Here is a 13,702-nt window from a genome sequence, read left to right as displayed (position 1 = left end):
AGGGGGTTCACATTGTTAGAGTTGCAGCTAGCCATACCGGTAACATTTGTACAAACTACAAAATCTTAAATTTGAAGCATTGAACATCGTTAACACAGATTCGAGCAACAGGTGTTTAAAGTTGCAGTCATACAGGCACTACTTGTATATGAGTTTCCAGTGATGTATACGAATTCACATTTCCTAGATTTTGCATCTTTTTTCTTCAGACGACGGCCCGCTGATCGGCGAATGGCTGAACGCCGCTCTTTCGCCCGAAGATTCACCACCACCGGTTAAATCATCAAGCAGTTATCAGTCGGCCATTGTCCCCAATTCCGAGCTACCCACAATCGACGGCACTCCCCTGGCCGAGTATGAAACACGGTTTTTAAGTTATTTTAATACAAATTATTATTGGGGTACGCTATGCACGGATCTGTAATATAGCTTGATAACGAATTGCAGAGTCAAAAAGGTCGAGTAGATCGACATCATCTTGATTAGGACGTTCGATTATAAGCGATGCTTGAATTACTTCTCAGTTACATTAACGGAATAAGATTCAAGCTCGTATCGAAACGTCTAGATCAAGATGATGTCGATCTGCTCGACCTTTTTGGCTTTGCAATTCTTTATCAAGCTAAATTAATATTTATTTGGTATTTTGTGATACGTGAATGATCGAGGTCTTGAGTTCGAATCTCAGCGTAGGCTAAGAATTAGCAATGACCGATAGCTTTATTTATCGTTAGCCAAAGACAGCTATAAAGGGCACTATTTTTATGAATTATGATATATGTGCCCGTAAACTTCAACTGTGGTTAATTAGTTGTATGCATGGGTTATTTTAAAACAATATTATGGCAAATAGTGAAAGTCTCCGTTTAGATTGCATATTACATACAATGCTATACTTAAAAGGTCTGCACAATTTATACATTGGTAACTAATATTAACCCGTAAGAAGTTGCCCTGGCCGGGGACCACAGCACTATTTAAGAAAACTACACCGAATGCTTTCGGAAAGACTTACAGAAATCAGTCAGCATTATCACGATTATAGTGCAAGCAAGGCCAGACTAAAAAAAAAACTAGGCTGCGGTGAGGTTTGAACTCACGACCTCTGTCATACCGGGCCCGTCGCGCTATCAACAGACTTACAAAGGCTCAGAGAGGAGAAAATCGATTTACGACAGCAGTACCATTGCCTGCTGTATCCTGTTGGTACATAAGGCTCTATTGAAGGCAGTCAATAGCCCGTGTTCAGCAACTGATACGCTCGGATATACAACGTGTATTCTGTGATCAACATAAAACTATTTAGCTTTATTCTCGACGCTGTTAAACGTATCAACCCTCTCTTTTAAGGAAATCGACTTCTGGCGAACAAGTTGCGATTGATGCTGCTGCGTTTTTCCCAGAGCTGACCAAATTCGGACCGGTTGGTATTTCAGCTTTTAAAATAAAAATAAACGCCACAGAAGTAAATAATTTCGGCCGAGCGCTTTTTTTTATTAAGAAGTTTTACTGCTATTAAAGCTGAGGCTATACCAGTTAAAAAAATATTTTTGACGTGTACTTTTACTGTATTGATGCGCGCGTTTTTTTACCCTTATGAACTGCAATGCTTAGTTATTTTACTGCCTGGAAAATTAAAAACACATTTTTCGCTTGTGTAGCAACTCTATCAAAAGGCCTTAGACTTTTTGCCCAACACGTTTCCTTAAAATCACTCTTTTACAGTACGATGTCCTTGTTTTTTCGAACACTTCTATACACGTCACGGCAAACAAATTAATCTGTAGTGGTAAACCTATACGAACATGGCAAAAAAAAAATTTACGGCTTCTTATATTTTGTTTACCCCCATAAAATATCGCGCGTATTACATTCGTAACTTTACTCCGTCGGTACAAAATCGGGACCCGAAGAATTTTTTATTCAGTAGATTCCAAGCATTTTTTATCCAGTAGTGTTTTTTTATTCAGTTTAGGTAACATAGAAAATAAGTGGAAAGACATAAAAATAACCTAAAAAAATAAGCCAGGGCGTATTTCGTGTATTTCGTCTAGTTAGTTAATTAGTTCCTAAAATTGCAATTTATTTTGCTAAAAAAGACGCGAAAATCACACTCGTACATATTTCCAGCTGATGATCCAGTTCTGTCTGGCGGTAAAGCACGTAACCGACGATCTGCTCAAGTCTAAGGTGGAAGAAGTGAGAAACTTCATCGCCAAAAACCTGGACGACGAAAGCTTGGCAATCCTCTCGCAACTTATCGAGCGGGTGGATGGTGACAATAAGGTCCATTCAAGCGAAAGTGAGTTTGCCAGAAATTTTAATATTTTTTTTAACAATATTTTTTTGAGCAATGGCGTTTTATGAGAAGTGTTTTGCATCTCCATTCCAGCGAAAGTGATTTTGACAGCAATTGAAATACTTTTTTGACAATATATTACTGAGTAAAGGCGTTGTTCCGAAAAGTGAGTTTTCCAGTAAATTTAATATTTTTGACAAAATTGTGTTTAAACAAAGGCGTTTTGCGAGAAGTGTGTCGCCTAATTTCGGGTTCAAGAAAATGGTTATGTTGTAATCGTGGCCGAGAAAAAAACATTCCAATTTAAGCAGTTTATTAGGAATTGACATTTTTATTAAATTAGGGCTGCAAAAATGGTGGTGTGTTTTAATGGAGCCTGGAATGAAGTCTAATATCTATTCAAGTTAAGGCCAATGGTTCGAGATTCCATAAAGATGCACCCTTTTATATATTCCACTTATCAAGTTAACCATCTAACGTAAAAAATCAGCAAGCATCCAATAAACACAATCAGTAGATACTAAACTAAAACATTCCCCATAAACAAGTTAAGGCGGGTTACAATCAAACAAATTTTTATTTGCAACTGCAGCAATACCGGCATTTTGTGATATTTTACTATCGGGGAAATCAGGTTATTGAACATTTTGACTAATTGTATTTAAGCCTAGCTGGATTTCCTGTGCTGGTGAATTGTTGTGATTTGTGCAATCCAGTTCATTCCCAAAATTGGACAAAAATTGTTGGTATCGTAGCGATCAAAGCCTAGCTGGATTTCCTGTGCTGGTGAATTGTTGTGATTTGTGCAATCCAGTTCATTCCCAAAATTGGACAAAAATTGTTGGTATCGTAGCGATCAAGTAAAGTCTCAAGTAGAATACATGGCTATTCGAACGAAGGCATCATGCTTGAAAATCGATTTGTTTTGCGTGTAGCAATATTGATTTTTCGCGAAAAATGACGTGATGTAATTCTGGCCATCACAATCAACTCCACTGAGTTGTTTTTTACAATAATTAGAGCTGCAAGCGAGATGTTTGTCAATTAAAATTGACTATTCCATTCTCAAATTAAATTGCCCCAATTTTAACTTGTAAGGAAGACTATAATTCCTTATTTCCTAATTAGCGCTAAAATGTTTACCAACAACAACATATACCGACAGTGGCATATTTTCCAAATATCTTGTTACGATAATTTCACTTTTTGTTTTCGGTCATTTCCATTTGCGTCAAATATCTGTGATTGCGTTTGAATTATATGTTTTGAAACAAATTTAAATCGAATCAGTATTTTTATTTAAAAGTGCCGTTTATGACGTAATAGACAAATAATACTATTCCATTGAAAGTCGAACTAAAAACAGAACCTGAAAACCGGAAATCAATTCGTTTTAAACTGTAAACAAAATTGACAAATTGATCTGTTTACAAACTTTTCGGAAATAGCTCCTGTCATCGAAAACGTTTGCAAACAGCGAAAAGTCGGTTTTATTGAATATTATGGCTTCGGGCAGGACTTTTAGTTTTAAAGTTTTGTTGTTAGTTCAATTTTCAATTGAATAGTATTATTTGCCTATCACATGCACTGTCAATTTAAAGTAAAAAATACTGTTTGGATTTCAATTGGGTTTAAAACATATAATTCAAGTGACTTTTCTGCGAGTTTTCAAGTTTTGTTTCTATTTCTATCTTAATTACTGGCCACGTGAAACCAGAATCGTTTATTTCAACGCTATTCGCACAAAAACAGATTTTTTCATCCTAAAAACCTTTTAAATTGAACGTTCGAAAGTCGTTTAAAAAATCTTTGACAAACTGCACAAAAACTGAAGTGAGCTTTTTGAATGGTCGTTCAGAATAAAATGTTGTCAAAAGGAAACAATTAAAGTCAAGTCCTAGATTAGATCAAGGCATAAGTTACCCATCATCAGTAGGCCCCTACAAATCTTCGCTACTGCAAGTCAATTCCCAGTCAAGTCTTGGATAAAAATAACAGTTGAACTACCTAGAAAACGCTTAAAACGTAACCAATAGAAAGCAAAGTTTCACGCCCAAAATTGAGATAATTTTCCATTTTAACAAGAATGGTTTCCAGTAAAACACTTGAGATCGAGTCAAGCCATTTTGCCGAAAATATTTAAATTAAGTCAAAATCAATTTAAAAGAGTCAGAAGTCAATACAACACCGTGAGGTTTACCTGATTGTCCGTATATTTACTTTGTAAACCTTTGCGTTTCCCAGGCTTGATGATAATGGACTTGGCCCACAAGCTCTTGTGGCCAGAAACTTTTCCGTTCGAGCGACGCCAGGAAATTTGCAGGAAGCTGCTGGGTCGGTATCTGGACGAGCAACACCAGCTGTTCATGCCTCCCTTGGCCGGATCAATATTCGCGCAGGTAATATACACGGTATGGTAATGACTTAAGTCAATGGCTTAACTTGAGTGCACTTAAGGCACTGAATGACTTGACTTGGCTTAATTCATTTGGGTTGAAGTGAAGTATTTTTGTATAAAATAACTTATTTATCAAAATTTTTGCACATAAAACATATTGCTTGCTATATGTTGTGTTTTTTTAAGTTCAGTTACTGTTCATAATCGTACTTAAAAATTCTAGTAGTTTAACACTTTATTTTTATTACAAGGACATGACTTAAAGTTTAAAGTTATTTTACAAATGACTTGACTGGGACTTAAGTCATTTTGAAATGACTTGTTTACAACACTGAATATTGATCATACATGTGCCTGTAATAAATCGTAAGACTGTTTTATGAGAAACAGTAATTATCAAAAAAATAAATATATTCGACAAAATTGACATTTGCTTGATTACAAACGTTTCGGCAATACCTCATGCCATAATCAGTGTAAAATTTTAAGAAAAGAGAGTAATTAAAAAAAAAATCGTTTACGTATTAAGGAACCATTATTTAATACGCCGAATTATATAGATATATATTATCTGTTTTTATTAAATAAGCTTACCTAGTCGTGTGATTCAAGGCAAAAATGTTACTTATACATTTTATTATCTTCAAAAAATTCGTTACCCTTAAAAGCGTTAAATTTTTTTATATTTCGTTGTATGTTTAAAATTAACAAAACACCACAAAATCCTTCTTTAACGTTTGATTTCAACATCGTGAAAAAAAAAGCTAACTTGCCTGAAAAAAAAAAAACCTTAAAAACAAATACATTAGCTTTGGATGGGGTGTCATGTGTTTATATTTCAGTACCTGATACAAGCACAACAGGAAAGCAAACGGGACAACGCTGATTGCCAAACAGTGGTCGCGTTTCTACATTCCTTGGTGGATTACTACTCTGTAAGTTCACAAGACGATAAACTACAACTATTTTCGCATAGTAGATTTTTTCTTGTTTTTTTTGCGAGATTTAAGTATAATACGACGTTTCGGCAGCGGATATCAGATGACAATTACTAACCCTGATGAGGTCAGGTGGTATCTGCTGCCGAAACATCGGTTTATACTTGGTTTACACCAGAAGAGCGATTTCTATCCATTGATTGTTGCCTGGTGGAGCTAACTCTATATCAGAATTTGTAAATAGTTCAAAACTGTAGATTTTTTCAAAACTATACAAAAAAAGGTGACTTAAGGAAGAAGCTATTTATTTATCAGTTTATTTCAATATTTGACGTATTTATTGTGCGCAGAAATCGGTGGGCGAGTCTGACAAGCTGGTCGGAGTCCATTACTTCCAACTGGCAATCCTTCTTTTTCACACACTTACCGAGACTGGGAAAGAGAATTTTCTTCTCAAGGTGAAGAAGTCTTGAATTGATTTTTATACTAAAAATTATTTGAATAACCCTATGTTTTTCCAAGGTCCTTGGATTATCTTATTTATTATATATGCAGCTAAATTCTTGTGTTTGGAAAGTGTCAATAAAAAGCAATTAAAAGCGTTTTTAATTATTTTTACTAAGGTATTTGTACTGTTTTGTTTTCGAATTACAATAAAAAAATGGCGATGCAATTTTAGGTGTTTTCAAACCTATTGCGACATCAACACGATTGGTTTACTTAAGCAAAGTTCCATGAACGCAATTGTTAGACTGGCGTTACCCGGGTTGGGGATCATTGTGCTAAATTAACCTGTTAAAATTAATTTCACAGTACAAACTGGTTTACACCTGTTCCTAAATTTATAGACCACACTTTTTTAGATATTTTTTTTTAATAAAGTTATTTTGCGCAAACGACTAAACGATTGCTTAGAAAAAAGTGAAAAAGGCCGCTGTGGCTTAAAAAACATTTCTAAACTATTTTTGCTCGGTCTCAAGGTCGCAGAAGGTCTGATGTCACTAGGTGAAAGGTCAACTCTACCGGTGTCGACGTCACGGCTACTCGTTCTTCTCGATTATCTGCTGCACGAATACTCGAGCCCACCCGAGCAACTGCTACAACAGGTTTGTAACGAATGTTTAGTATCGGCTAACAATTCGAGTGAAACTAAATCCAATTTTGGCAGAAGACCTGTAAAAATACCTTAGTATTTCAATTCCACTGATACTGGCCCAGACCGACCCAGATTAACCCAGACTTACCGATTACCCAAGACCTGCAAAATACCTTGGTATTTCAATTGCAACTATTTTGCTTTATTGACAATAATACTAACCCTGACCGGCCCCGACTTACCCACATTAACCCACACTAACCCACATTAACCAAGAAGATCCCAGACTAAATCAGACTAACCCACAGTTACCCAGAAGAACCCAGACTAACCCAAAACTATTAAAAATACCTTGGTTTTTCAATTTAATCTATTTTGCTTGTTTGACATTAATAATGGCGTCATTTGATATTCGATCAGATCGCGATATTTGAGAGCTAAAATACAGGGGTGTCGGTGTCTGAATAAAGTAAAGTATGAGACATAAACCACGCCATTGCCGTTTCCGAGGTGCGTTTAATTTGAGAGTTTAGAATACTAAGTGAAAATGCGATCCCTAATCTAGCAAGTTTTTTTTTAAGTATACTAAGCCCGAGCTCACCACAAAAGCAAATTCAGACTTCCACTCTGCAATACACATCCCGAGTCGCCCCTCTGCCTTTCCTTTGCTCTCTATAAAACACCATAATTTGTTGCTGTTTTGTGTCACCTCCGTAGTATAAACCCTTTACTGCCAGACTAACCATGACTAACCCAGACCGACCCACACTTACCCACACTTACCAGACCCACCCAGATCCACCCAAACGGATTACAAGACTAACACAGACTTTACCTATTGTCCCAGGTGCGCTGGAACTTCCAGGCTGTATGCGGCGTTCTGACTCGCGACGCCGAGCGACCGGACTTAGACACGACAAGCCAGCGATTCGATAAGCTCAAGCTTTCTCTGCGCTTCAGCGACGTGGCAGCTCAGAAGGAGGAACCCAAGCCTGTGGACAAGGATAAGCAGCAACAGAGCAAGGACATCGCCTCCCTTATCTTCCCCATTCAGATATCGCGAGCCAACCGCGAGGCGAAAGCACCCGCGCCCAAGAAGGTTTGTGTTGGTGTGTGTTGTAAATACGCTACAGTGATTGTGTGTGTTAATGCGTGGGTGCATGAGTAGCACTACACTTTAATTCAATATTTGTGGGGGTATAGTCTCCACTGGTAAAGTTTGAAACACGAGTAATGATTTACAAAAGGATATTATATATATATATTTAGAAAATGCATTGCGTTCGGTAAATATATACTTAAATCTATACAAACCTAATTTAATCTATACATATGCACACAAGTTTTACCGGACGAGTGGTTTTCTCAGGGTTACTTGTTTCATGACGTCAGGTTATGACGTGTTTGTGTGACGAAATCTCCTAACATTTTTGTGGCTGCCCTCAAACATAAACCTGAATCCGCACTTTTCCCAAAACTGATTTTGTATGTTAGTTTAACGAATTGTGTGAAAGCAGACGAGAAATATTTTGACTATCTTCAACCTAAAGTTTAGTAAGTAAAAATGGTTAAAAAAACCTTGTTTGAAGATATTTAATCGAGGACTAAAGTGTATCACGCTCGAGTTGTCTTTACCTTTTTTAAAATAATACTGTTTTAACCAATTTTGTTTCACATTGCCAGGTTGTGAAAGACGACAAACCTTCGTTGTTCGAACTCTCTCCGAACGCCGGCAACGCTTTTGAAGACGAGAAAAGAGCTGTCGACCACCAGGTGAGCTAACACTTTGGAGCAGAGGTTCCGAAAGTTTTTAAAAAAATTTGCGTGATGGACCCGTTGCAATTATTTTGATATTTTGCCGCCCTATGAAAATTCAAGGGTCAGTTGACCCATGTTTCTTGTAGTACACTAGTGAAGTAACGATTATTTGTAATGTAACAACTTTCTAACTAATGCGAACGATTTGCTGATAAAAGGCATATAGATGCTTTATGTTATAACATGAGACTTCATAAAACACGCTATATTAAAGCATAACTAAAGACAATGATGACAGATAATTTTTAAAACATAGACTAATGTTTAAAAACATTCCCTAAAAGCAAATGTTTAAAAACATTCACTAAAACCTAATGTTTAAAAAACTAAAGACTAATTCTCAATGCAGACCCTCTGAAACTGCTGTACGGACCCCAGTTGGTCCGCGGACCCCAGTTTGGGAACCGCTGCTTTGGAGCAAGGCGTAATTAAAATTGGGCAGATATACAGCAAACTATACTCAAAGATGGGGCCAAATAACTCATACACCCGCAATACATAGTTGCTATTTCACCTTTATAATTTACGGTTTGCAGCCTCGAATTGGGTTCTGCGCGTGCGCACACGGTCATACGTAGTCTTACTCGAGTCCAACTCTGATCCCACAGCCCTGTTATGGGGCAAAGCTAGGAAAAACGCCTTACTTTTTTTTTTTTTTTTTTTTTTTTTTAATAATTTCTTTTTGTTAATTGTTTGAAAAAAACACCTTGAAATTTGAACGATGGCTAGTCGGACAGACACATGCTTGCAGTTCCACAACTGAAATATATATTTCGTTAAATTTCCGGCGCCGGAAATTTCATCATTCTTGTAGTCTCATGCGAAACGCATTTGTCAACCTGAACTCTGTATGTTGTTTTAGGTTTTTATTTAGGTTACCAACAAGTGTTTATTTAGGACAACTCGTTTTTAACGGTTAAAATTTTTGCTTAGAAATATAATCGCCTAAAATTCCGATGTACGTTTTTGAGAAACGAGACCCTTACAAATCCATGTAAAAAAAAGTTTGGTTGGCTGTACAATACTGTAGGCATTTTTATAAACGTTCCTTATTGTAGCGTATTTTACGAAATCTTTTAACGCTACATAGTAAAATGAATATGTGTTCAATAAAGTCCATTCTCGTGCTAAATGTTTGCAAATTTAGATGTTGTAAAGCACCACTTGCCTTTGGGCCATGCTAGTCACGGAGTCGCATATGAACGTGACTGACGGAGATTAGAACATGTTGACGCTGCTCCACCCCTATTGTACATCAATCTAACCTTTTTGTACATATATTTGTAAGGGCATAATTTAAAAAAAAACGTAGTTTGGAATTGTAGGCGTTTATGTTGCTAGCGTTTTAACAACCTTAGCCGTTAAAAACGAATTAAGTCCTAAATGACAGAAAGTAGCGTTAAAATATGTCGTAAAATACGCCACCCTTATCTTCAGGTTACCACAAGCTCCTGCAAAATCTAAATATTTTTCCGTCTGACGCTTCATTAAAAACAATTGATTTTCCAGGCGTTCGATATCCTGCTACGGAACCCGGAGTGGTACAATTCTTTCTACGCCGCTTGCGTTACGTCACTGGAGGCCGGCTCACAAGCGCAAAGTACAGAGGAAGGAAATGGCGAAGGTAGGAGCAGTTATCCACATTTTTGAGGCAGAGTCGACTAATTGCAAAGCTTACACTCGTAAAGCTACAGATTTCGCGTGTTTACCGGGCTTTGTTGCTCCTTCCTTTTAGGCGGTATGTCATGTTTGATATGATTTCAGGAGACACATAGCGCTTTTTATCGTTTTTAATTTGTTTATTATCGTTTTTAAATTGTTTAAAATCACTATTGTTTTTTTTTAATATGAACAGCTGTTAGAAAAATTGAACCTTTTTTTTGTGTTAAAAAAATGTTTTTCGCCATGTTTGGTGTCTTACTAATTTTAATATTTTCAGACGACAGTCTCGCACGTTGTACGTTCCAACTGGCTTGGCGGGTCGTCAAGGCTCTTCCGCAATCAGACGCCTTTGAACAAATGTGAGTATTTTCACGGTTTTGACATTACAGTTTTAAATGCGTCTAAAAAGTTGCAGCGTAGTTTTTCATTGGAACAAGTGTTTTTTATTAATGAAAAGCAGCCCTCTGGTAGTTGTAATTTTTAACCAACGTTTCGGCAAATCACGGTCCCTGAAGAGGGCGACTTGCACATGGTTTGCGGAAATGTTGGTTAAGAATTAGAATTACCAGAGGAACTGTTTTTGATTAATATTACTATGCGTGGTGGCAACAGTTTATATATTGAAGTGTTTTTTTAACTACAGCACTTTCAAAAGCACAGCGATGTTGTTTAGAAAAATAGCCACCTTTTTGCAACTGTTAGTAAAAGTTACCAACATTAAAAAAAAACTTTTTAAAACGTGAACTCTTTAAAGAAAAAAACACGTATCACCACCGAATATATGCTGTTTCTGCAAGGCAATGTTTCAATTGTTAAATTGTTCTTCCGGCAAATTTTTTTTATTAAATTTCCAACTTTTCGATTACCTATTCGGCCAATCGTCTTTAGATCAATATAACTGCAACTATAGCCAGGGCAAAAAATTGCAAGATTGTTGGAATTATATTGCTCTGAAGAGGATTACCTGAATAGGTAATCGGAACGTTTGAAATTTAATAAAAAAAATGCTTGAAGAACAATTTTACAATTGACATACCAAAACCTTGTATCAAAACAGCTCCTTTTCCGAAAAATTACAACTTCCAATTTACAACTAAAAATTATCGCTTTCATTTCAAAAGGATGAAAAACTCCGAGGTGGGGAAGTCCCCGTCCGAGTACCTCGTCATGCTTCATCAACTGGTCAAGCAGTTGTTAGGCAACACGTCGGTTTCCACCCCAACGGCCACAACCAGCCCCACGCCCGGGGAAAGTCCCGGACCCGAAAAGGGGGCCCAGGTCGACGAACAGTTACGTCATCTGGTGAAATTGTGCGAGGCCTTCCTGGGGGGGCATTACCCCCCCGTATCGTCGCGTGATGACGTGAAAGCCCTAGCGACGCCAAATTCGTTAGAGGTATAAATATGTTTTTGGTGATTAACTATTTTTTTTTGTGAAGTTGTGCTGGTGTATTTATATTTTTGGCATTTTACTATTTTTCTTTTGTGAATTTGTGCTGGCTCAGCAAGGTTTAAACTGCAATAAACATATCTGCGCCAATAGCCAAGACTTTTTTTGCAAAATTTGGATGCGCTAATCGTCTGAATGTTGAGTTTTTTTTAATGTATCACGTAGGTATTGGTTTTATGTAAAAAAAATTAAAAATGCCTACAGTGGTGTATGTTTCGTAAATGGCTATAACTGTGAAGAAACAATAGACTTAGATTAACAATACAAATTGAAGTTAAATAATCTTTTCTTTGCATATAACCGATTAAATAACTTATATTTTTATCCATTTTTCCTTCCCAATTCCTCTCTGGAACAAATTTCCTCCTCAAATTTGAAAATTCCTCCCTAAGTGGCTTCCTTTGAGAACCATTGATCTAGCCCATTGATTGAAAGATGCGTTTTGGCTTTTACCGATGTATCGGTAATGATAAATGTAGGTCGATTCTTTGGCCGATACTTTAGTACGAATATATGATATAATTTTTCCTGTACAACAAACAACTTACCCATTTTTTGATAAAAAAAATTGAGTTTTAGCATCACGCCAAGTTAATGTGCAAAATAATAGTTAAATAATTAAAAAGGTATATAAACTAAAACGTTATTTGATTTTTTTTTTGTTTAATTCAAGTTTTCAACATTTCCCAGGTATATAAAAATCGGTATCAGATATCGGTTGAAAAATTGTAAAAAATTCTAAAAAATCAGTATCGGATATCGGTTGAAAAATTGTAAAAAATCGGGTATCGGTCGATCTCTACAATTAAGTCTGTTTTCTACCAAAGGATTTATTTTTGCAGCTGATGGTGCTGGAATGCATGCTGACGCAAACCCAGGTCCAGCTCTGGTCCAAGTTTATCAAGTCAATGGACAACGAGGATCCTTACGACGCGCTTCCAATGGTCGGGGAACTGCTCAAACTTGTGCTCAAGGCTGTCACGTTCCACGCAGCACTCTGCAGGTTCTTCTTTGTTTGGTTTAAACGCGAATGTGTTGCTGTATTTCCTGGCTATGTATAGTACGGTTGTGGTTAGCAAAATTGGAATTTCCTCTGGTTCTTAAGCTTTTTTCTGTCTAGCCTGTTGTCACAGAGAACATAAATATTTCGAGCTGAATAACTTTCATCTAATTTAGAAAAAATCGTAATTTAATGGGCCATTGTATTTTTGATAATGTATTTTTATTACCTACAATGCTGTATACGCACGGGGCACAAAAACCTACAATGCTATACACACAGGTTTTGAGCTAAAAACTATTTAGGGTCAAAACAAAACAAAAAACGAAAAATTGGCGCAAAGCTGGAACAATTTTTGCAGTTACCTTTTTAGAGTTGCCAAAAATGTAGTTTTCTTGAGAGTCATTGGGGTCCAAGCCTATGCACAACTTAGGTCCCAAAAACTGTACCACACTGTTGTGATTGAACTATGCCCAATTTTTTCGTATAAGTAGCAGTTTAATTTTACCGAAAACTGTTAATAATTATGTAGCTCCAAATAATTTGTAGGGTAAAGTTTACAAACCACAATAAATACCACTGGTAAAATTTACAAACATCCCAATGAAATGCCAAGTAAAAAAATATCTAATGGTTTGGAGGGTTGTAGTAAGACGTAATAAGAATATCAAAGCCCATACAGAAGTAGAAAGCCCATACAGAAGTAGGGCTTTGAAATTCTTTTTACGTCTTACTACAACCTCCAACCAATATGCTCCAAGGGTAATATCTACTTGTCATTCTTTGTCCAGATCGCACATCCTGAGGTGCTCGTCACGTGACGAGAAGTCAGACTCTTGCGCCGACTCCAGCTCCGAGTCGCTGGACGCCCTCTTGCGGTGCGTGGACGTGGACACCACCAAGAGCGCCAAAGAGTCGACCAACGTGCCTCTGCCGCTCGCAATAGCACGCGTCATTGCGGAGTGGAGCGGTATGCGGAAAGAACTGAAGGAATATAAGGTGTGTCTTTAGGCGATTTTTAGTACGAAATTGAAACATGTTG

The 13,702-nt window shown here is 37.0% G+C and overlaps 1 protein-coding gene across 1 annotated transcript in view; it reads left to right on the top strand.

Moving 5' to 3' along the window:
- Positions 1–13,702, top strand: part of LOC146170296 (E3 ubiquitin-protein ligase UBR4-like) — a 107,308-nt gene that overhangs the window by 7,365 nt on the left and 86,241 nt on the right. Inside the window, exons 13-26 of the mRNA XM_083388159.1 lie at positions 210–354; positions 1,351–1,423; positions 2,131–2,302; positions 4,544–4,698; positions 5,540–5,632; positions 5,986–6,093; positions 6,616–6,741; positions 7,579–7,830; positions 8,415–8,504; positions 10,059–10,173; positions 10,489–10,570; positions 11,333–11,606; positions 12,503–12,663; positions 13,452–13,659. Coding sequence (XP_083244285.1) covers positions 210–354; positions 1,351–1,423; positions 2,131–2,302; positions 4,544–4,698; positions 5,540–5,632; positions 5,986–6,093; positions 6,616–6,741; positions 7,579–7,830; positions 8,415–8,504; positions 10,059–10,173; positions 10,489–10,570; positions 11,333–11,606; positions 12,503–12,663; positions 13,452–13,659 — 2,054 coding nt within the window. The remainder of the gene's footprint in view (positions 1–209; positions 355–1,350; positions 1,424–2,130; positions 2,303–4,543; positions 4,699–5,539; positions 5,633–5,985; positions 6,094–6,615; positions 6,742–7,578; positions 7,831–8,414; positions 8,505–10,058; positions 10,174–10,488; positions 10,571–11,332; positions 11,607–12,502; positions 12,664–13,451; positions 13,660–13,702) is intronic.

Source organism: Ascidiella aspersa, chromosome 1 (assembly GCF_963924565.1).
Source record: "Ascidiella aspersa chromosome 1, kaAscAspe10.2, whole genome shotgun sequence".
NCBI classification, from domain to species: Eukaryota; Metazoa; Chordata; class Ascidiacea; order Phlebobranchia; family Ascidiidae; genus Ascidiella; species Ascidiella aspersa.
Note: the sequence above shows the minus strand (reverse complement) of the source record. Positions and strands in the feature narration are given on the sequence as shown.